The 24471-nt window shown below is 37.6% G+C and overlaps 1 protein-coding gene across 1 annotated transcript in view; it reads left to right on the top strand.

Annotated features, from left to right (window-relative positions):
• The window catches only part of SPTLC3 (serine palmitoyltransferase long chain base subunit 3), an 87802-nt gene that overhangs the window by 21348 nt on the left and 41983 nt on the right, over nucleotides 1-24471 (top strand). Inside the window, exons 2-4 of the mRNA XM_049801541.1 lie at nucleotides 14027-14218; nucleotides 15711-15865; nucleotides 16790-16938. Coding sequence (XP_049657498.1) covers nucleotides 14027-14218; nucleotides 15711-15865; nucleotides 16790-16938 — 496 coding nt within the window. The remainder of the gene's footprint in view (nucleotides 1-14026; nucleotides 14219-15710; nucleotides 15866-16789; nucleotides 16939-24471) is intronic.

The following is a 24471-nucleotide window of genomic DNA, read 5'->3' on the forward strand; positions in this document are numbered from 1 at the left end:
TTTGCCTCATTGCACAAATATATTTGTAGCAGCCATTATAGAAGGGCACAAAGTTAATCTTCTGTTCAGGTTTGTAATTTTTTCTTTTTTTTTTTTTGCAGATGTGGAAGGGTAGAGGTGAAACATGAGGTCTTCTGAAAAAGGTTTATTTATCTTCTCTGTGAAGTTTTACTGTGACTTGCTTATCATGTATAACTTTAAACAACAACTTTTTCAGAAATATGAGACTATCTGTTTTACTAGTACTTTAGAATCTTTGCATTTTAACAGGCTTCAAAACTACATTCCTTTCTGAGAGAGAGCGAGCCTTTCTTTTGGATTTTGTTGACAATGGTCATATTTGAGAAATAAGATTGGTGTATAGGCATCTTCTGTCGTTCTTGAAGTGTGTCAGGTAGCTCAGGAGAGTGTATGGTTGATCAGAGCTTCAGCACATCCCTTCTAGATGGTCCTGCCTAGTCTTTGCTTTGCCAGCTACTGTTGGTCTGTCTCGGTACTTCCCAAATTTAGGAGCACAGGCACAGATGTGTGAACAGAAGTGTTATCCTAACAGAAAAGTCAGAGAAGCGTTATCCTATCTCTCAGAGGACTGGTATACTAGAATGGTGTTACATAAAGATGTTAGTGAGGTAGAGATAACAGGGGGGGTTGTGTGGCCACAAAAGAAAAGGAAAAAGAAGTCTATACAGTTTTTGTTAGCCAGAACTTTGTTCACTGATTTATAAAGTGTGCTGAACAGATTTAAATTCTCCAGATATGGACAGCTGCCAAAAGCCAGAGTCATGTTAATTTTATTTTAACTTTAAACAGAAACTCAGTATAACTACTTCCTTCTTCCGGCACCCACGGTTTAGAGGTTCTCTCTATCTGCTTGCATTTCACTCTGTGCAAAATGTGTATCAACTATTTCGAGATGTCATCTAGTCCATTTCTATACAACAAGGCAGACTCAAGTTTTATCCAGGCCTAGTTTTATGCTAGAATATCTTGAAGACTATTCTGGAACATTTTAGCCCATAAACTGTGCCAGTCTGTTTGGGGATTTTGTTAAGAGACTAACAGCACTGCCTTTTGATAGCTTTTGCTAAACAATATTGCTTTGACTGTACATAAAATGTTCCTGACAGAGGTTTGTTTATACCCATCTTAAACACCTCCATTGCTCTAGCTTCATCTTTAACTGCTTTTATCAGTAGAAAGTTCTTTCTAATGTTTGATTTAGATCACCTTGGCTGTGATTTAAGCATGTTGATGCTTTCCAGAGCATAGATTATTCTCTTTGTCTCGCAGTTACCTTTTACATGTTTGAAGACTCTTAGGCTGCCGTCATTAGGATTTTCTCTTCTCTTTAGACTAGACAATTCAAATTCTTTCATTCCTTCCTCATAACTTACTTGACCAGACTTTATGCTTCTCTTCCCAGCTCCCTCCATTTGATTCACCTCTTCTTTCTCAAAAAGCGTTGCCCAAAGCTGGATGGAGTACTTCAGCTGAGACCTGCATGCTGCTTAGTAGTATTAGAGTGGTTTGTCCTTTTGCCCTCACATTACTTTCTTAAGAGATGGCTGGTTTTTTTCTAACTCCCTTTAGCTTTAATATTGCTTCCTATAGAGTTGCCTGCAATTTCTGAGTACAGTTGTGCTCTCCTGAAATCTGTTATTCTGCTGTTCCATTTCCTGCTTTTCCTGAGTCCCTTGATTTCCACCATTTTATGATCAGTATAAATGAAAACTTTGAGTTAAGATACCCTAATGTCTACTTAAACTACTTCCAAGGTGCAGCAATGTTTTCAGTATTGTTATTTAATTTGCCCCACAGCAATATGGGAAGAAATAATATTGGAGTAAGATAAAGGCTTGTGAAATGTCCACAACTGTTTTTTCCATGACCAATGGGTCTAACGAAGCCTGATTTCATCATATTTTATGTCCAGCATCTTCTACCACCCCAGAACATCCCAGCTTGCGTACCACGTCCTCACATTAGAGACAGGCAAGAGACAGAATGTGCTGAACCTTGTTCAGAGCTATGTAGATGCTGGCTTATGGGTCATTACACTTGTGCTTGTGTAATTCACTCCAAGAATGGCTAAAGAGCCAAGTTGTTACTGTGTTTCCTTCAGCACATGGATTTGGATCTCTTCATACTATCAAGGTCAGATTTTCCTGAAGCTCTCAGGAAAGTTCATATCTTGAAGACTTCTATTCTTCCATCAGATTTGATTGAAATTGGTCTATGAGCTCAAAAGCTACTAGAGGGGTACTTGCAGACAGAGGGGTAACATGAGGGCATAAGCCATTGCTTTCTTAGATAACACATTAAAAATGTTCAAATCCAAAGGCTAATTCAACTGACTTTTTGCTTCTTGCTATGCATTTGAAAAGGTGTCTTCCTTTGCTGAACCAACAAAACATGCTTCAGTCACCCCTTTCCCTCAGTTTTCTTGCACCTGATTTGTGTCTCTTGAATTTCTGGTGTGCTTCTTTTTCCCAATCCTTGTATTTTCAGCCAAGAACCACAGCTTCTAGGTGTTTGCCTCTAGGTAGATGTGGATCTACTGATGAAAATTAGTGCATGATGGGGTGAGGACTTTCCTTTTTGCCTATATCTAGACTGGTATAAAACCTGAGGAGAACGTTTATTTAAGGATGATTTCTGCAAACCTGATAGTTACAGAAGGGTCAGATGAGAGAAAGCCAGTCATTCTCATTGTCAGTGTTATGACTTACATAATTACTGGAACAACTTATAAAGAGTATTTTAATGTATGGTGCACTAAAAAAAATAAATCATGTAACAGTTTGTTTCTAGATTATTTTTTATTAATCTTCAAGCAACTGAAGTAGAATACAATTGTTTTGCTTTGAGCTCTAAGATTGAATTACCCAATTTAAAAATGGTTAATGAATATCATTACAATTAAGTAGACATTAAGAAGTCATCAAGTCCCAGATAATTTTTTCCAATTGTACAAGGCAGAAATTGAAGTCAGTGGGAAGAGGCAGCCTCTTGCAGAACTATTGTACCACTTCTGGGATCCTGGAGGACTCCACCTGTGAGTTCCTCATAGGTATAGAGGTGGCCATTACTTAATCATAACACATTGAAACCACCTTTCCTTGCTATTTTCCAAATTAAAAAAAAATAAAACAAAAAAAAAAAAACAAAAAAAAAAAAAAAAAACAAAAACAAAAACGGCTAGAGAAGGATGTTACTGTTTCTGTAGAGTTTTAGATGGGGGGAAAAAATCTAAAGTAAGTAATTGGTTGTCATCTGTTAAAATATATAGCTTTTCTGCATTAGGGCACAAGTTGGTGGATCCAGGTTACTCTGTAAACTTTCTGGGGTTCTCGCAAGATAATTTGAGGATAGGTGGGTTGCAGCCCTTGTCATGTTGTTAAATTCAATGGCGCACTGATTTGATCATGTATGCCAGTTCTGATGCTGGCTTGGGTATAGCCCATCTGAAATTAATTATGGCACTGCTGCCAAGCTGCCTAACTATTGTTTAAATGAATTCCTGTCTTCTTGCTTAAGACAGCTTCTTTTGTGTTTGAAGGTGTCAAGCTATTCATTTTCTCAACTTTATTCCCACCGTGATTTGCTGTGAGACTATTGGCACATTTATAGAATGGCTGTCTCCCTCACCTTCCTTGAATTCTTCTGTCCTAAAATCCTAGGTGCTATACAATAAGTGAGTTTATTTGGAATGGGTTTTTTTCCCCTAGGGCTCTTTTTTGATGCTTAAGCTCAAAATGTCCTAGCTCAGAGGAGGACATTGTCTACCCAAATAGTCATCTTCCTGCTGAGTTTTTAATTCCCCTACCTGTAAAACTACCAACACAAATCCTGATTGCCTCTTTCTCACCTGTTCTTGAGAAATTCTGCTTTTCTTATCATTAAATTGGTAATTTTTTTATTATGGTATTTCATATCTCTTTCTTTCCTCTCCGTCCGTGGTATACCAAGAGATCTGTATTTAAATATCATTTAAAAGTAGCCCATTACCTTTGAAGAGATAGCATAAATCCAGCTAAGACTCTGATTGCATTAACAAAATTGGCAATGATTTTCTGTGTCGTCACCTTTCTAAAATATGATACGTTACTCCTTGCAATAATAGGAACGTCTTGGAGGGCACACTGGTTTAACTTAACCTGTGCATAACTCTTACAATAATTAGAATAATGTGCAAATTATTCTAATGATATGCAACTTTCAGGTAGGAAGTGTGAACACTGTAAATTACATCTGTGATACTTTAACAAGGGACCTGATATATTAAGCCTTCCAGAAGTCTTCATCAAAACTGGTGCTGTCGTCTCAGGAAGCAGTGATGGCCTGAGACTGTTTCTGAAGTTTTAACACATTAAGATTGAAGCTTGTGATGTATTTGGCATGATCCAGGAAAGTCCAGGGACACATCCATTCTGATAGGGGATATGTGTGTTATTATTAAACTGTTTCCATTTGTCACCTGTGCAAAATCCTGGCCCTGTCTGAAGTTGTTGTACTATATAATGGGAAAAGCTCTGGGACACAATGATGATTCAGTTATGCAAGTTAGTCCATAAGATCTGTCTGTTGACCTATAGTGTTTTCTTCATGATGGAATTTTGCAGGGAGAACAATTTGATTCTTAGTTAAAACATTTTCCAGTGTTCTTTGCAAAGTCACTACAAGGGAAATTGAATTGGTGAATTGCTTCATGTAGATTTTAGCTCAGAATCCACACCAGGCAAAATCAGTAACAGTCTGGTTAGATAATTTCAGGTATCCTTCCATTCAGTTACAGTCTTGATCCCAACAAAAACTAGTTTCTTATCAAAAATGTATATGAGACCTGTAGAACATATTTCTACATGCTAAATCTCTTCTGGAAGAAATTTCCTGGATTAGATCATTACCAGTGATGTGCAGAAACTGACAGCTTTTGAAGTGATACCACTTCATCATCATCTTTTTTGTTTGTTTATTCTTAAAGCCAAAGCCATATGATTTGAATGATCAGGAGATATTCTGATGAGGCCAGGCAGTGTGAATCTTGTAGCTTACTATAAGCTTTGGAAATAATAGCAAACACTTGCTGCAACTTGACGCCATGAACTATGTCAGGATTGCTGTAACCTATGCATTTTATCCAGTTCTTTTGTCTGATTCAGTGTGCCTGGCTTTCTGCTCTGTAGTTGCTGTAAGGTTAGGAACTACCTTCTGGTGTTTGTAAGTATCTCTCTGGGTAGTGAACTTCATTGTTTTGTCTCTAATAATTTGAAATTCTTAAGCTCCATCTTTGCCCTCATGCCTTCCTAGTTATGTTGAGTTGAGTCCATTTTGAATTTTCTGGGAGTGATGGTGAACAGAGCAATAGCTGTATCAGGCATACATATTCCTTTTTCTTTCTAACGTTTCTTGCTATTGCTTGCAATGTACAGATGTAAAGCCATTGGGAGAAGAGTTTACTATGCAATTTTTTTTTTATCTCCCATGTACTGTTTGATGTAAGTGCCTTAGTTAGTTGGTATTGGATAGTATCTGTTATGGTTTGTATTGCAGTTTCTGAAACCTACAGTCCAAAGTAGTGTTTTCTTAGATTTTTGTCCCCATCATCACATTGCATTTTCATAGTTTGCTACTGGCATTTGTCCTGAGTCTGTGTGCATGCCTCTAAGCTTTTGTGCTGTGAAGAGATGTATGTGGCTTTTCTTTTGACAGTTCTGCAATGTGCAGTTCTGCTTGCTAGACTAAATTCATACCAGATGAAAACACGTGGCGATCGATAGGTTTTGCAAAAATTGCACACAGTAGACGGTTTACTTATTACTTGCAAATAAGCTTTCACTGATGCCAGAATGCACATTTCTTGTAGTGTGTGCCAGGCTAGAAATTCATATCCTGACATACCAGACTAAGAGACTTCTTCAATGAATATAAATATCTGCATAAAAACTTACAAAACTAATACAATGAAACATGCTTGTTCTAATTTCATCTTTGTTCTAGTTTGGACCTCTTGTCACTGCTGTCCCTAGACTTCTACCAGCTTCTTTTCTTCCTGAACATTATTTATGAGTAAGTCTTCTGCATCCTTCCAACCTCCTATGTTGCACTCCAAAGAATCATTTTAGCATCAGAGTAAAGTGTTAGTCTGAAAATTGTATAGTAAGGGTATTGTTTTCCAAATTATATAACAATGTTTTCTATTTAACAGTATATGTCTGATGTGCTTGTCATTCACTTCTGTATTTTCATACTATTAGTGTCACAGTCGGCAGGACTTGATTATTTGATGCTAAAAGAATTTATTATAAGGTGAATAAGTTGGAGTTTCACTTGTGCTTGACAAAAAATGGTGCAAGTCTGGAAGGTGAAGATCCTGTCTTTTCATACCTTTATTGGTATTTGCCTGTAGTATGCTTTCATGAATATTTGTACAGAGAGGCTGCAAGTTTTTAGTCAGTATTTAGATGACAGTTGATTAACAAATCCAAAGCCGTTTCCTGGTGCTTGTGAAAAGTATGGTGAAAGGACCCAATATAAAGGGTCTTTGTATGAAGGACCTTCATACAAACCTCAAGTAGCAGAACAGAACAAGCAGCAGTTAATACTGTTTACAGGGAGCGAACTTCAGAGTTCTTGAGTTGTTAAATTCTAAATCTCCAGCAAGTTCAACAACACATGGATTCCTAAATTATTCTGAAGGTGTCTTATATTTCCTAAGCCTCCTGGACAGTCTTGGAAATTTTATTCTTAGTCCTTATCGATTGCCTTACTACCAGGTATATATATTTTTTTGAAACTTCAGCAGAAATCAATAATCAGGCTAAACAAGTATTCTGCAGACACAGTACTAAGAACTAAAGTTTTTTGGCTTGGTTGCTATTTATAGTTTGTGTTGTGTAAAGATTATACCTTCTTGTGGCTTTGTCACATTGCAAGAGACTGCAACCATCATTTTAGCACCTTCTAGGTATACAAGTTTCACAAACATTTTTCATTTAAGTCTTGTCTGTATAGCTCAGTAAGCTATGAATTCCCCATGTAGCCATTTTTGGTTTACATCTTAGAAACTTGAGCCTGTAAGATCTGAAATGTGTTGTAACAGAAAAGAAACCACATGCTTAAAGTGAAGGATCATTGCCAGTAACTGAAGAGATTTGTGAAGTAATTTCAATGTGTCAATATTATAGTCATTATAGGAAACTTCTGATTTTCATAATTTCAGTTTCCTTTTTTCTTTTCCTGGGGACTGCACACAATTATTAAGAATCTCCCAGTCTCTAATGGATGCCTAGGTATGGTGAGTTGGGGAAAATGTAATAATTATGGCAGTCAACCTAGTAGGTTTGCATAGAAACTTACAGTTTTATTCTTTGACACACAACCTTCTGGTGACAATGATCCATAGGGGACAGAATTGCACATCGGTCACCTCAGACTGTGACTATCCAGTGGCAAGCTCTGAGTGGGATTCAGCCAGACCATACCCTTCTCACAGCTAAAATCGAACCCTGCAGTACTCCCATCTTCAGCTTCTGCTCCAGACAGGTATGGGCCTCTATAGGTCCTGTCATCACCATGTGGCTGTCTCACACATCCTAGGACATCTAAAATCACCTACATTTAGGGTCTTGTCCCAGATGTTTTCTTCTAACGTTAAGGAGGAAACATCTGTTTAGAACCAAACCATCTGCAAGCAATCAGATACTGCATCAGTGATTATCAGTCTGTTCTCCCATCAGTTTTTAGCTGTAGCAATGCACTGTCCTAATTTGCTCAAGACTTCAGTGTCATCTTGAAATCGGCAGATACTGAGCAAACATGGCTGTCACTTGGTTCACAGTTTTCAACACCTTTCTTCTCACATACATGTCTGTCTTGGAAGCTTTATATATCTCAGTCAACTTGCATGGCTTTTTTAATAGGTTGTATGCAACAACATGATAAAATCTGATCCAGAAACAGAAGAAACATTCTTCTTAAACTGGGGGAGAGTAAAATGAAGTTTCATACAATTCTGGATCAGATTTTTTTCCTAGTGGGCAACTTAAATTTAAAGACAAAGACTTTATTATTCTCCCAGTAGGTTTATTTCAAGGATATAGCTGTCTGCAGCTACTACTGCTGTATTGGAAGTAGCCATAATAGCTCAAAAAATATTTAATTAAGGAGAGGTTTCAAAAAGCAGATTGGGTTTTCTGGATTTCTTTAGAGTTTATGTTGTCTCTACAGAACAGACTTGCATGAAAACATGAATTCTCGGGTCTTAGTTTCCTTGATGCAACTAAACTCACAAAGGTTTACTCCTAACTTAAGCCAGAGTAAGTGGTTACCTCTTAGCTAGTAAGTTAATCAGGACCAGCACACAGGTTTAGTACCGTGACACTATGTCTATGCTGTTCAATTCTAAGCTCTCCCCTTGATACAAATCTGGCTCATGCCAACTAGCACTATTCCAGAGGCTGCAGGACCTAAATGCAATGAAAAATTCTCTCCTCTCTTTAAGGGTAGTATGAACAAATATTTAAGTATTATTCATGATATTGCATAGGTAACTTTTATTTTTCTTTCCTAATGCAAATATCGTGTTTGGTAACTTTTCTTATAAAGGTGTTACCAGGAGTGTGCTTAACAGACTTTGAGATTAGTTTACATTATTATTAGAACAAGCTATTTTGATTAAGATTGTGTGTCCATTATATTCAGTATTTTATACTGATGCCCATTCTAATAGCACTGTTACATTTGTTATTAGTGTTAATTTTTCCATTTTAAAAACTGAAGGTGTTTAGGAGGGGATTCTTCATTAGGGAAGAGTTTCAAAATACTTTGGGTAACTACAGAATATGGGGATTTAGGAGGTGTTGCACTCAAAGCTGACTTTACTGCATTGGCATCACTCCTGTTGACTTCCTTGGCATCAAAATCTTGCCCAGGAATTCTCTTGCTGTGAGTGTCTTACTGGAAACCAATTTGCAGCTGTGGTTTAAGGCAGCTGCCAAATCTGTTGACAAAGGTTCTCTACAACTATGTGCTACAGAGTTATAAGGCTGAGCTGCCAGTGTGGCCTTTGGTATTAAGAGAGTACAAGACGGCATGATCTAATAAAGCTAAGCAGAGACTCCACACACAGAAGTTGCATATCCTGGTTGTGTTTTTGATTTCCGAGAAGTCAATGAAATCTTAGATTTGTCAAACTCCATGGCAAAACATCCATTCATTTTGAATTTCATCTATAGCCTTTATGCATTGGTTGTCTTTACATTGCATTAACAGATTCCTTGTGTTTGTGCCTGGAAAGTATACTTACTCTGTGGCAGACGACTGAGAAACTATTTTGATTTGGAATGCCAGCAGAATTTTTAAAAACAAGTGTATTGGTTTTGTGTGGCAAGGTTTTGGTAGCGGGGGGGGGGGGGGGGGGGGGGGTGGTGGTGTACAGGGGTGGCTTCTGTAAGAAGCTGCTGGAAGCTTCCCCTGTGTTCTAGAGAGCCCATGCCAGCTGGCTCTAAGACAGACCTGCTGCCGGCCAAGGCCAAGCCCATCAGTGACAGTGGTAACGCCTCTGTGATAACATTTTTAAGAAGGAAAAAAGTTGGGACAGAGAGAAAGCGCTGCTGGAGAGAGGAGTGAGAACATGTAAGAGAAACAACCCTGCAGACACCAAGGTCAGTACAGAAGGAGGGGGAGGAGATGCTCCAGGCGCTGGAGCAGAGATTCCCCTGCAGCCCGTGGGGAAGACCATGGTGAGGCAGGCTGTCCCCCTGCAGCCCATGGAGGTCCACGATGGAGCAGATATCCACCTGCAGCCCATGGAAGACCCCACGCTAGAGCAGGTGGGTGCCCGAAGGAGGCTGTGACCCCGTGGGAACCCCACGCTGGAGCAGGCTCCTGGCAGGACCTGTGGATCCGTGGAGAGAGGAGCCCACGGAGCAGGTTTTCTGGCAGGACTCGAGACCCCGTGGGGGACCCATGCTGGAGCAGTGTGCTCCTGAAGGACTGCACACCGTGGAAAGGACCCATGCTGGAGCAGTTCATGAAGAACTGCAGCCCGTGGGAAGGGCCCACATTGGAGAAGTTCGTGGAGGACTGTCTCCCGTGGGTGGAACCCCATGCTGGAGCAGGGGAAGAGTGTGATGAGCCCTCCCCCCTGAGGATGATGAAGCCGCAGAAAATAACGTTTGATGACCATAAACCCCATCCCCATCCCCCTGTGCCGCTGGGGGGGGTTGGTAGAGAAATCCAGGAGTGAAGTTGTGCCCGGGAAGATGAGAGGGATGGAGGGAAGGTGTTCTGAGATTTGGTTTTATTTCTCATTACCTTACTCTGGTTGATTTGTAATAAATTGAGTTAATTTTCTCCAAACTGAGTCTGTTTTGCCCATGATGGTAATTGGTGAATGATCTCTCCTGTCCTTATCTTGACCCACAAGCTCTTTGTTATATTTTTTCTCTCCCCTGTCCAGCTGAGGGGGGGGGGGGGGGGGGGGGGGTGATAGAAGGGCTTTGGTGGGCACCTGGCATCCAGCCAGGGTTAACCCATCACAACAAGCCAATAAAATGTGGATTAGTATATCACGAAGGGTAGTTACTTGAGATTTTTAAAGGAAGCCAAACATAAAATTGCTGCATAACTCTGGGCTGGTGCTTAATTTGGCCCTTTTGCCAGAGAAATGGGGGGGGGTTACAAATAAGATACTATTTTTGAAAAGGTGACTAGGGAGATGCAGGAAATGGAGTCCCTCAGGGATCTCTTATTGGACATGTGCTCTCTCACATTTTCACCAATGGTGAAATGAGGAGAAAGGAATGAGGAGAAATAGGTGACAATATGCGTTCACAATACCAAATTCTTCAGGGTAGTGAAAAATAAGCTCTGAACAACAAGCATTGCAGAAAGTTCTTGTTGGTAATGTGTAAGGCTGATAAAACAGTAGACAAAATTGCAGGTCACTAAATAAAAAACAATGAATGAATTGGAGAGGGAAATGATCCTAAGAATGCACAAATAGCAGTGTGCTCTAAATTAGGTATTTGTTGCAACTGAGGAAGGATACATTGTAATCATAAGAGATATTTTTGAAACTGTGAACTGTGGCAAGAAGGCAAATAGAATGTAAACAATTTTTTAAAAAGCAACAGAAAACAAGACAAAGCATCATTCGCAGATGTATAAATCCATACTGTGCCCTCAAGTGTTGTATGCAATTTTATTTCCCTTCCTCTGCATCTCAAAAAGATATTATTGAACTCTGAAGAAGGAAGACAAAGTTGAGCATTAAAATACAGATATTTTTTTTTATTTTTTAAATCTGTGTAAGGACAAGGACACTAGACTAGGCTAGAATTAAATAGATTAAGATTCTTCAGCTTGGGAAGAGACAAATAGAGAGGCAGAAGTCATTTAAGTACAGAAAATTATGAGTTGTGTAACTGGTTGAGTAGGAAAGCTGGACAACAGAGGTCAAAGTAAATTGTCAAATGAAATTATCAGGCAATTTTATAATAAAAAAAAGGAAATACTCTCTTTTAAAAAATAAATCAATTATCAAAATTCATTTCTACAGTATTTATGGGTTCAAAAATTATGAACAAATTCATAGTTATCCCTTGATGACTATTAAATGTGATAACACAGGCTCATGAGATCTCAAAGCCACCAGTTGCTGGAAGTTGGGATTATATACTGAGGCTCTTTCTCTACTTTTTTGTGGGATGCTAGGGATGGATGAAATGCTCTTTGCTTTCCTCACTTTAGTTTTTAGACAAGATGTCACTGTATTTTTTTGAATTTGTTCTCCCAGCTTTGTACTAACCTTGCACTGTTTGAAGACTCTTGGTTTTCATCATTCATAGACTGGAGAATATGTGTCACTATCTGACTCGGCATTCTTAGTACTTTACTACTATTGACACCGTTTACTACAAGCTGTTTGTATTAAGGATAGTAGGTGACAGTGATTACATGTTTAAATACATATGTCATACTGACTGCATAAAACAGGAGCAGCTGAAATGAGAGTTCCACAACAGACTAGTTTTACTGTGGAAGAAGAGTTTTGCAATGCAGGAGTCTGATATGAGCTTCCCTCTTCCTTTACCAATAAGATATATAACAACAAAGTGTTTCTTAATAAAATTGATAAAGTGAATCATCATGCTAATTCTCTTCTCCGGGCTCAGACGCATTGTCACATCCATCACAGCTTGACAAGCTACGATGTCAACTGAATTGCCATAGGTGACCATAAGTATGCTCTTAGCTCATGGCAAAGGTCAGGTAATATGACTGAGCTTAATCCTTAATGAAATAAATACTTTATCTTGTCGCTGTGTGCACACAGCTCTTGTGGCTCATGTGAAATATGACTTGACCATGTATTTAACTCATCCTCATAAAATGCTTTTCATGGTAAATAGGTTGCCCTAAAAGACCAATTAGCTTGAGGTAGGAATGCATGTGTAGCATTGCTTCAAAGGTCTATGCTTACATGGTAAGAGCCAGCCCTGCATTCCTTCTCCCTTGCAGGGCAGGAAGTCTTTCCGAAGTCTTTCCAAAGTCTAAACTGTTTCTGTTCAGCCCTACCAGCAATTTTTTCCTTTTTGGGTTTCCTTCAAAATCTTTATATTCTATCTTGTGCCCAACACCTTTTTTTTTTAATTCCCCCGCAAAAAAAAACCTTTGTGAATCCAGGATAGGACAGCAAGTTACTACTGAAATCAATATCTTTTGAGGATAAAGGCATTTTAAAGCAGTATGAAGATCAATAATACTCTAGATCTCACAATTAAAGCAGTATGAAGATCAATAATGCTCTAGGTCTGGCAAGTACAGTGAATTTGCAGTTGTTCTTAATATGATTATTCTATTTCAGCTTGCTGCATTACATAAATAGATAATCTACATTTTTAGTTCATTCATCCCACAGGCAGCAATGTATTACTGGTACTTCTTCATATGGTAGTCTTGCTTTATAATATGCTCAAAAATGTATGTCTTGTGTCTTTTTTTTTTCTTTTTTTTTTTTTTTTTAAAGAGGGCACTATTTTTTCTAGATTAAATTTTGTTATTTTTAATTGGCAGGTTGGCTGTTACTAGACAGTAACTGTAAATGTCATCATATTTTGCAGAAGGGATTTGCCTCTCTTCCAAAGAATAATCTGATAACCCTACTGAAGTTCATTTGAGAAGATTGCAACTGAAAAACTTAGCTGCTTTAATTTGAAAATGGAAATTTTAGAATATTTTCAAGACAAAATATTTTGTCCACACATGGTTGTAAATCTCAAGAAGTTGCTCACAATAGGGTCACTAATTCCAACAAGAAGGGTGTCCGTGTATCTCTTCTCTCCTCTTTTTTTTTTTCTTCTCCCTTTTTTTTTTTTTTTTTTAAGTAGCCTTAGAAGTATGGAAGAGGTCACTGAAGATATGACTAAAAGCATTTGTGAAATCAGAACAGAAATAGAAGTCTAGGATCATAGCTGTTTTGGATACTTCCTCAGAGCTGAAGAACAACATACTAAAGGTGCCCTATTTTAGACAGGATTTGTTGTATATAGGTTAGTTGCTGCAATGGGTTACACAAGACTTCTAGAAGCAGAGTCAGGCACAGTGTAGGTGAGTTTTTAATGCTGCCCTTCCCTTTTTATAGCTCTGTCTCACAAGAACAGAGTACTGTGGTTTCCATTTAATCACCTTTGAAATAATTGTCTAATTACACAATAATACGTTGCCAATCTTTCATAAGTTTCATGTTTCAAAATAGACAAGGGAGTGGTGTTGAAGACACCTGCAATTGAGGACATTGGTGGAGAGGAGAGAAAATGGAAGATACTTGTAGTGATCAGTAACAACTGCAGTGTTAAAAGTCCTCCTCTTCAGGTATAGGTTGCATCAGCTGACAGTGTGAGGTCTAAATGTCTTTCCTAATTTCTGGTGTGTTAGAGAAAAAGATTTGCCTAGAGGTCTAACATCTAAGCTTTGATGAGATGAAATGTATTAATCACAAGTTTCTCTTCTATATTTTTAGAAGAATGGCATATCAAATGGAACTCTCCACAAAAAAGCAATTACTGAGCACTTTGAACAGGCACCAATGTATGTTGCTGTTCTTACTTTCCTGGGTTTTGGAGTGGGAACAATATTTGGCTACCTGCGAGATTTTATGAGAGCCTGGGGACTAGAAAAACGTAACGTTGCTGCAGAGAGAGAACAACAAAAAGTATGTATGAAAAAGACATTATGTATCCACAGCTGCGTTTTCCCCTGCTTGCAAGTTATGTACAATAACCTACTGAAACAACAAGACAGACAACTTTCAACTTAGAGGAGAACATTGCATAGGGATGAGAGGAATGACACGCACTGCAATACAGTTAAACACATGTGTATGAATATGTACCTGTATATATGTAAAGTCATAATTTTCACCCAGAGAGGTGTTCACCTTGTTCTAAGAGTGTCAGAATACTCTCAGAAAAATAGAATCTCAGTGTATTAGGTCAATCCACAGAAAAAGAAAACTCAGAAATGTGTTATTATTAAATATAACATCTCTCCAAATCTCTTAAACCCAAATTTTTCTTTGTCCCATCTGGCTGTCTTAATTTGTCTTTCATAGCGATACATCTCTGTAATTGCTGGCTTACATTTGCTGAACTGCTGGTCACAGAGCACTTAGGAATCATTGCCCCAGCCCAAAGCGAATGTAGCCTGAATTCTTGCAAGTCCTGACTTAAAAATTTTTTCATCCCACATAGTTCTCAGTGAAACTTGCACGTCAGCAAGCTCAATTGCCTTCTAACTTTGTTAACTTTTTTTTGTTGCTCCTCCTTCTCTGTGCAGTTTGATCCATCATGTACAATAACACCTGGCATAATGGAGGAAAATGGAATATCCTTTTCAATTTACTTCATGCTTTGGACATTTGTTGAGCTATTTTGATTCCAGACATGCCAGTTAAATCTTTTTGCCATCCACCATGGATTATGTGTTCATTTAATTCTCCAGTCTCCCACATATGTAACTACATGCCATGTTATTTTATCAGTTTATTGTGTCCAGTATCTAATAAGGCTATATTGCTGCTTCATATAAAACTTTGTTTAGATTCCATACATCTCTTTTACTTTAATTCCCAAGTAAAATCCATAGATAGAAATCAATTGTCAACCAAACTAGTTGTCTTCACTGGCTGTTTGCATGTCCAGTCTAGGCTGATAATGCCTAGATCAATTACATTGGACTAGCTTTAATCTAATGTATCCAGCATTTAATGAAATATAATGAGTTATTTATCCTAGTTTTACAATCTGCTCCACACATAGCAAAATGCTTAATTTGTAGCATTTGGTTTTTCCAAGTGAAAGAATCATGAGTTCTTCCGTTTTCAACTTTCCAAATATTGGACTGGAGGATTAGGCCAATTTGTTGACCTTTTTTAAAAAAAAAAAAAACAAAAAACAAAAAAACCACACACACACCACCCCCACCCCCACCCCCCAAAAAAATACCCCCTAAAAAAGCCAACACTGTATTTCAAGGGAATTAAAGTAAGGTATTTGCTGATTGGAGTTGTTTGTGACATAGGAACATGTGGTTGTTACAGCTCTTTGTTTACTAATGAATCAGTTTTTCCTTTTTAATGGGAATGATTTGGGTACAGAAGCAGACATTTTCCTAGCAGCATAACCCTGTGCATGTTTTCAAACCAGGATTTTGTGCCACTGTATCAAGATTTTGAGAACTTTTACACCAGAAACCTCTATATGAGAATACGGGATAACTGGAATCGTCCGATTTGCAGTGTCCCAGGGCCACAGTTTGACCTCATGGAACGCGTTACAGATGATTACAACTGGACATTTAGGTGAGTCAGCTCACACTCAGCAGCTGTCAGTTTCATAAGAATACTCCTGATACATCTGCAAAGCACAGAAAGTTGCATCTAGCCCCTTATACCTAGGTCCTCGACTAATATACATCAGCATATTTTTTTCTGAAATCAGTACTGCGCTGATAATCTGTACTCTTTCTTCTGAATATTGTTCAGAAATGCAGTGTGGAGGGACTGAACTCTATCACAAATGGGTTTTGTTTGGTTGTGTCAGCACAAGAAAGACTGCTTATGCTTCATTTATAACAGACCTTTAGTCAGAATATTGCAACGAAATTTTTTGTATCCCTTGGTTAGGATTTAAATCATAATTTCTTGTATTGCATAAATCTGTCTTCTTACTTACACAGTGAGTCTTTGCAGTGAGTTTTAAGCAGTTTACATCTTGAAGACTTCAGTGTATCACAACCATTACTGAGTTAAATAGATACAGAAATTCACCACATAGACAATGTGCAGGTTACTATATTTTAGCTTATTGAGAATGTGTCATAGTGTTTCCCACACCATTTTCCTCATGTTTAATTTCTGTGTGTGTGTGTGTGTGTGAACACTCATGGTGTTCTAGAAGCTGTTGACAATTTGCTTGAAAAAAAATAGTGTCTGTATGTTGTTCTCTATATAAAGTCTTAGCTTTGTTTATTTATTTATTTACATCCATAAAAGCACTATTTCACCTAATACCAGTATATTGCCATTTACAGCTTGGAATCTGGAAAATATTCTGAGCAGGATGCAGTATTTAGTCAGGAAAACAGAAAGACTTGAAAAACTTTTAGGACATTAAAGCATGAGGGTTGTAAATTCCCAAATAGGAAAATTTGGGATTTTTCTTTTCTTTTTGTTCGGGGTTTGAGAGAAAGTTGCACTATTCTTTAAAATTTGCTTTAATTATAGGTTTACAGGAAGGACTATCAAGAATGTAATCAATATGGGTTCTTATAACTACCTCGGCTTTGCAGAAACGGATGTCAATGCTTTGAAAACTGTGACCATAGAGTTACAAAAATATGGGACAGGAATCTGCAGTACCAGACAGGAAATGGGTGAGTAAACAACTAGATGGCCACCAAAGTTTCTGTAACTATATCTTTTTTCTTACAGATATCTTGAAGGAATTGGATACTTAGAGAATTTTAGCCACATCAACAGTTACTTGTTTCACTATTAAAAGTGATGCTGTGTTTTATTCATTATCACATAAGGATTTTTTTAAAAGGAAAAATGTTATTGAATTTTGGAAAAGCAAAAACAAATGTGTCATGTAGTGGCCTGGGATTTTTAATGATGGAGGTAACAGGCTTATTTTTTAAAAGAATTAAAATAAACATTGAGTCTTCAAGAATTGTTCTAGGGCAAATTTAATTGCATCACAGATCTATACCAGTTACCACATACAAAGTTTTCTGATTAGTAAAATGAGCTTTTACATACTTTATTTGTTTTTTATCCCATGTTCTAAGAATATATTGTAATGTTTTATGAGACATTAATGGGCACAACATAGAAATTTCTAGTGTGCCTCTAAGGAATTTATTCAGGAAGGCTCCATCTGACTTTTTTGGTTTATATGTCCTTTATGATTTATCTGCTTTCTTGGTTTGTAGGCTGCATGTAGTGTTACCTTCAATTGTATATTTTCACACAAAGCCTTGCATTCCTAATCATGCAATCAGCCTGCATTTCAGAGAAAACAATTTCCAGCCATAGAAATGCAAGGGGAGGTTTCTCTTCAGGCTTGATCTTTCTTGGGAGCTGACCAAAAAAAAAAAAAAAAAAAAGGTAGGCTTCCCAGCATAAGACGTCTTTTATAAACTTTTTTTTTTCATCCAGCAACTTGAAAAATTTTCATTCTGTGTCTCTCAAAGCAAACTCTTTTCCTCCAGAAATCTTATGGAAAAAAATACTGTATTTCATTTGGTTTTTTATTTAGTCTCATTTCCAGTCAAAATATAATGCAAACCTTGTCATCTGCTTCTTATCTTGTCATCATTGTTTGATTTGCCAATAATAAATATGCCAGTGACACCATTCAGAGAGGGCTTACAGATTGACCCTACTTTCCTTTTATAGGTAACCCATCTGGTGACTGCAATATATTGTTTAACCTGAATTGCATGCTTGAAAGTGGTCACCATTACTAGTCATCTCAGGTATTGAAGGAACATTTCTCTGTATCTTTTTCTCTTGGATTCTATTTTGTCTGAGAACATTCTGAGTTGTTTTCAGTACGTCAAAGAATATGCCTTGTGTTCCTCATTCTTTATCTTTTGCTTGTGGAATTTTTTATATGGAGCACTTGCATGACTTTGACTTATTCTTAGAAAAACCCTTTATGAAAAGATTGATTCAGTCTTCAAATATTAAAAATCTTATTGGTTAACTTAATCTAGTCTGTTTTGAGAGCCAATGTATACAGATTTCTAGGACTTTCTCTTCGTCTGAACTCTTGTGCAGTACTCAAAGTTATCTTGAAAGATTGAGCAATGTTTTAGATTCATTCTAATTGCTTTCACAATAAATAGTTCCATGAACTTCATTCAGACTATTCACAGTGCAAGAATGGGCTACAAATAAAGAACATCATACAAGTCTTGTCAGTATCAGTCTTTTAGGGAGTGAATTTCAGAGAGCAGCTTGGACATCAAGACTTATTAAAATAGGAAAGCAGGGTGTTAAGACATGGCTTAGATGGTGTAGATGAGCAGTCATAGCATTTTGTCCTAGGCAGCTAACAGAGACCCTTTGCTCGTGTAGTCAGTGGAGGAGAGGTTGCTCCACAGAGCAATTCTGAGCAACAGTTACTTTATTGGCCCTGGTTCTGTTAGAGCCTGTCTACCACCAAGAACTGTGTATAAATGACCTGAGGAAAATAGCTTCTTATCAGTAGTGTGGATACCCTCTTTTCTTTTTCCTTTACCTTCATGTGCTGCTTCAGCTCTATTCTGATTCACTGTCGAGCAGATTTGAAAAATTATATCCAAGTTAAGTATATATACACATATACTTTCAAGAGAGAGGTAGGACGGTCTGTATGAAAGTTCTTACCTTTTTCAATTATCATTTGCCATCTTCATCCTAGAAAAATAGAACAAAATGTTTTGTTCCTGGGCAGATAAAATTTCAAAACATTTGTTGTTATTGTGTGGCTGAGATAAAGTGGTTTGAAGTAAAAATGCAGTGAGCTGTAGGAGCCAAGAGTATAAATTGACTGTGGGGTCCTAATCCAAGAAAGCACTTGAACATATTTATGATTTCAAGATAATTTACTTTGAAAGTACTGTTCTGCTTATCTGCATGTAAGTGTCCTGCATGTTCAGGGTTTTACCAAGATTTCTCTCAAAGCAGTGATAGGTAACTCTTTTTGAGAAGGAACATTCCACTACTTTGAGAAGATTTCAGAGAGGGGGGAAAAACACAGAAACAAATAAAATCAATTGGAGTGATGTTTGAAGGAATACATGATGGTAAAACTGCCCTTAGTGGCCTTCTGCCGAACCTTCTCCTCTCATAACTGTGCAGAGTGTGGAGTGGGTATAAAATGCTGTCATATCAGAATGTTGTTGCAGGTATTTTGCTCTCAGAATAAGTTAATGTGGATGTTTTAACATGATTATTTATATCTTTAGAAAACTGTGTTTTATTAAGGAAACTTAGTGAAGCTAAACCTTGCTAAATGTAAACCAGTTATTCTACATTCCCAGAAAAGTAACTTAAGACTGTGTGTAAACATAGTTCAGAAATTAACTTCAGTGAGAACCGTGAAGCCCTGTTCATGCTTTCACTAAAATAATAATGTACATGCCACTTGAACAGACATTCCTGTTTAAGCACAAAAGCACAGGAAACTGATAAAAACTGTGGCTGGTCTTCCTGGATTTGTCCTCCATAAGAAGATTTAAGGCTTTTCACTCCATTTTTAATTCCATGCTCTTTTTATATTATAATAATAATAAATCACTTTCTTAGCATAACAGTGTCATTTAAGACACGTTTCTGAGGCTTTTGTGGGACTTTCAATTCAAATAAAAATATTTCCTTTTTTTAAGACCAAGCTAACTATTATGCCTTAGGAGCAAGATCTTGGGATTATAAGTGGTAGTTCTGTGAAAGCATTAGCTTGTTGTTCAGTTGTCAGAAAGCAAATCAAATACTAGAAATTATTAGGAAGTAAACAGAAAGCCAACCATAGAACCTCAGTATGCGACTGCATAAACCTGTGGTTTGCTGTCGTCTTGAGTACTCTGTACAGTTCTCGTCAAAAACATTTAGCAGAACTGGAAAGTGTCAGAGAAGGGCAACAAGGATTGTCAAAGGCCTCAAACAGCTTCTGGATGAAGAACTATTGAGCTAACTGTGTTCAGCTGTCAGAAATGCCTGTCATCTGGCTCAAAAAGAGCCTAAAGGGGGAAATTATAGAAATCTTCAAAATCATGTGTGGCATGGAAGAGTGGTCAGGGCTGGCTGTTCATTATCCCTTCTACTACAAGATCTACAGGGCCTTGTATGAAGTTGGTAGAAGGTTTCCATCTAAATACAGGAGGCAGCTCTTCATACTGGAGCGTGGCAGACCCAAGGAACTCATTGCAAAGAAGACTGCAGATGCTAAAACTTTACATTCCTTTGCATTCCAGGGGACACTGGCCACATGCAGAAGAGAGATCATTGATATTTACTAGAAATACCAAAACTATTTGTTTAAACTAGTTGTTTAAACTAGTTGTTTAGTGTTATTTTATGTAATTAGTTGTTTAGTATTAATTTTTATTATTATTTATATGCCTGTGGCCATTGCTGTACAATCGTTAATACTGGACCTGTGGACTAGCAAATCATCGTACAAATTCAGCCTGAGTCAGGAATGTGCACATACTCATATCTTTATAAAGTTGGGCATTATTTATGATAAGACGTAGCATATAAGGAACTAATGAGGCAGTAACCTGGCTGTTTTCAGTGTTTTTGAGGACACTAAGATCAAAAAGACATTAAGGGAAGACACTTAAAAGAGATCAAAAAGAAAGAGTTGCACATATGCTTGGGGCATGTCCTCTAAAACCAGTAGTTTGGGTGAATGTGTGAAAGTCTTTTTTTGCAGACAGTAGGCAGAAAGCAAAAAATGCTGATATCATGGTCTGCTTAGAGGTGAAAGACTTTTCAATTCTGTGTGGTACATGAGATGGAAGTAGTCCCTGAAAGATCTTGGCAGCAAAAATTTAAGCATAAGTAAGATCCTACAGAAAAATTTTGGAGCAGCTGGAGATGTAGAATGATGACCCTCTTGGTCAGAGGGACAGGCTGGAAGGAATGACAGGACCATTCACCTAGAATGGTAAGAGCATTTTGAGCACATCTGAGAATGGCAAGGTTAAACTTACTAAAGCCAGAGGAAAAGATGCTGCATTTACTGTGTGAGGTGTCAAGGGAGGATACAGAGAGATCTGCACCTACCATATCTGACAAAACTGACCATGGGTGTAATTTAAATTAAAACAGCTTTTGTCAGCAGCAGTCTCTCCTGCAGGTGCAGAAAAAGTAAATTTTTTTATTTGTTTGGCTAGTTCATTATAAGTCAAGAAACCAATCAGGACATGAAAAAGCAGGAAGTTTTGTTTTCCGGGAATCGATGTTGGGTCTGAGACAATAACTCTTAAATGTTGAACGATTTAAGTTACTGGAAACCAGCTATTCAAGTAACTGGAGTATTCTGAACACTAGGGAATTTCATGTAAATCACCCCCCAAAAAAATCTCCATACTATGTTTTATTTCTGTTTTATTTATTTTAATCTTCCTCTCAAAAGTGTTATTTTTTTTTAGCTTAATAAAAGTGCTAACAAATAGGAATCTAAATCAATTTGAAATGGCATGTATTCCCTCCATGTAGTGAAATTACAACTTGAATGTGAAGTCCTTTTTTTCCCATGCAAATCAATGTATTTTAATGGCTAGAGCGGGAGTTGGCTACTGTTGGGAGTCAGGCTCACAAGCCTTTTGTCTGAGCCCATCCTGTCATTCTTATGTTTATAGTCAGCCTTTTCTAAGCAACGTAAATTAAAATTATAAGGGAGAAATGTGCAAATGATTATTTAACACTGTCACCTGCTTGCTGATTGCAGATGATAATAAAATCAGTAAAGTTACACTTTTTTTAAGGTAAGGCAGATTATCATGCCCTGAATGCTCCCAGACTTAGCACCAGGGCAGTGAAGGGGCTGTCACACAAGCAGCTAGTAGTTCCAATGCTCTATTTATCTAACTCACCATTATTCCTTATGGAGATGATATAAGTGAGTAACAGGAGCAAATGTATCATTAGTGTTACTTAAGCAGCCAAGCAGGTTTCCTGCCTTTTGAAATCCTTCTGCTGTGATTATGCCTTGGACCAAGAGACAAGATGGAGCCTGCATAGAACACTTGCAGGGTGATTCATTCTGGAGGGCATTCTTAGGAGATTACCTTTTAACGCCTAGCTTGCACTCAGTTGCAGGGCTTTTTGTTTGTTTGAGAGGTTTTATATTTGATTGTGATCTGATTTTTAAAAAGCAAACCTGAAAACCTGTGCCAACATTTAAACTACAAAAGTAGCTCCAACCCCTTCACCTACTTCTGTTAGGTTTTAAGGCCTAATATGAATTTCTAGAAGCATTTCAAGAAGGTAAAAATAATTATTTGACCGTTCTTTTTTTTATACTACTTCAGCACTTTAATTGGGGTCAGGGCTCATTTTAAACTCAGTACCATACTGAGAAATAAATGGTCCATTTTTCAGTTAGGAGAAAGAGATAAAGAATTAAAGTTCCCATAATTTACAGTTTCCAAGTAGGAGCCTAAGGAGAAATACAGCCTCATAAATGAGAATTAGTGTGTGTGTGTGTATATATATATATATATCTATCTCATAATCTTGGCTACTTTCTGATAGGGTATGCTATAAATTAGGAAACAGTTCACGGGAGGAATTTTCCCTTTTTGTCATCTCCTACTAACATAATTTTCCTTTTTGTGCCTACTCTCTCATAAATAACTGATCCAACTAATGATCAAAGGGTCAAGCTTTTTCCTGGTATTTCACCATTGCAAAAGTATACTTTGCAATGCATGATTAAGCTTTGAACAGTCCATCGTCTGGTAGGTGGAACTGAAGGCAACAGGAGTAACCAAGGGTTGTGTGACCTGTCTAAAATCTAAATATATCTCCAATATATAATGTTATCTAAGTACATGCAAATATTCAGACACTTAAGATGCTGCCATCCAGGATTTGGCATGAAGAGGCTGGGCTGAAACTAAATTTTAGCCTTCTGTTTTTATAAAGGAGAAAAGGAAACAAAACTGGAAGCTCTAAATTAAACTGGAAGCTTTGTTAAAATGAATCTGCTCTTTTCTGAGAATCAGTGAATTACACAGGTACATCATTATATCTATGACACCAGCAGCATATTTGTGATATGAAAGCCCTATCTGCTAGTTGCAACATTAAGAAAGCTTAAGCATTTCCTTTCTTTCAAATGCTTCCTCAAACCCCACTTCTTTTGGGGCTCTTCTATGCACATGCAGTGTTAAATGAGGCAAGTCCATAACATTACTGTGTCCTTCTGTCCCTCTCTCTTGTCAATATGTAGCGTTCTACAAGTTTAGGCTTTGCTCTTGCAGTGGGCTCTGTAGGACAGTGAGACCATCTACATCATCCACTCTTGTAGAATGGTGTAAATAAATAATACACTTTCTATCTTCTGTTTCTTCATCCTTCTAGTAATAACTCATCTAATCTTGCTTTTGTAAAAGTGTGTATGTGTTTCAGTAAGATTTTTTTTCATCTCTGACAAATATCTTACCAGAGAGTGAGTTTGTGACCTTAAGTTTCAAATGTGGCAGGGAAGTTTAGGTGGTTTGTTCTGTTCCCCACCCTCCTAACAATACCTCTGACAAACCGTCATTTTCATAGAGTAATGGTTCTTATTCACCTTGGTGAGTCACATCAGTGATCCATAGGATTCCCAGTTGCTGCTCATATGTGGAAGTGGCTTTTATGGGAATCTTTTTTCTTTCATTGACTTGTTGCTTATATCAGTTCATTCCTCCAGGTTTTTCTTAACTTGAAGAAAGCAGGTATTTTCCTGTTTTCTTTGGGTGTCAGAATTCCAAACGAAAAATTCTATCAAAGGATACTGTTGCCAGTGTTGGCAGTTTAACCAGTACATGTCATTAGCATGTAAGAACCTGAAAGACTGTATTGGGCAGACTAACCAGTGACATAAACCACCTTGTTCAAGCTGAAAGTGTCAAAGCTAAATAATGAGCTGTGTGGATCACGGGAAGTGCATTTTCAAGCTTTATCTGTCTAGTAGACTGACAGTAACTTTCAACCCAAGAGCATCATAAACCTATGAAAGCCTGCCAAAATACAGTGTACTTCATGTTCCCTGTCCCCAGACTGCAGCAGCAAGTTAATGGAGACCTGGGTCATCAGATTTTGAAAAGGAGCAGATTTGCTTTGAAAAGTGTAGGAATCTGTGGAAGTGGCTAACATTGTGAAAGTCCAATTTTGACAAGATCTTTGATTTTACTTTCCATAAC

This window comes from Accipiter gentilis, chromosome 5 (genome assembly GCF_929443795.1).
Source record: "Accipiter gentilis chromosome 5, bAccGen1.1, whole genome shotgun sequence".
Classification (NCBI taxonomy): domain Eukaryota; kingdom Metazoa; phylum Chordata; class Aves; order Accipitriformes; family Accipitridae; genus Astur; species Astur gentilis.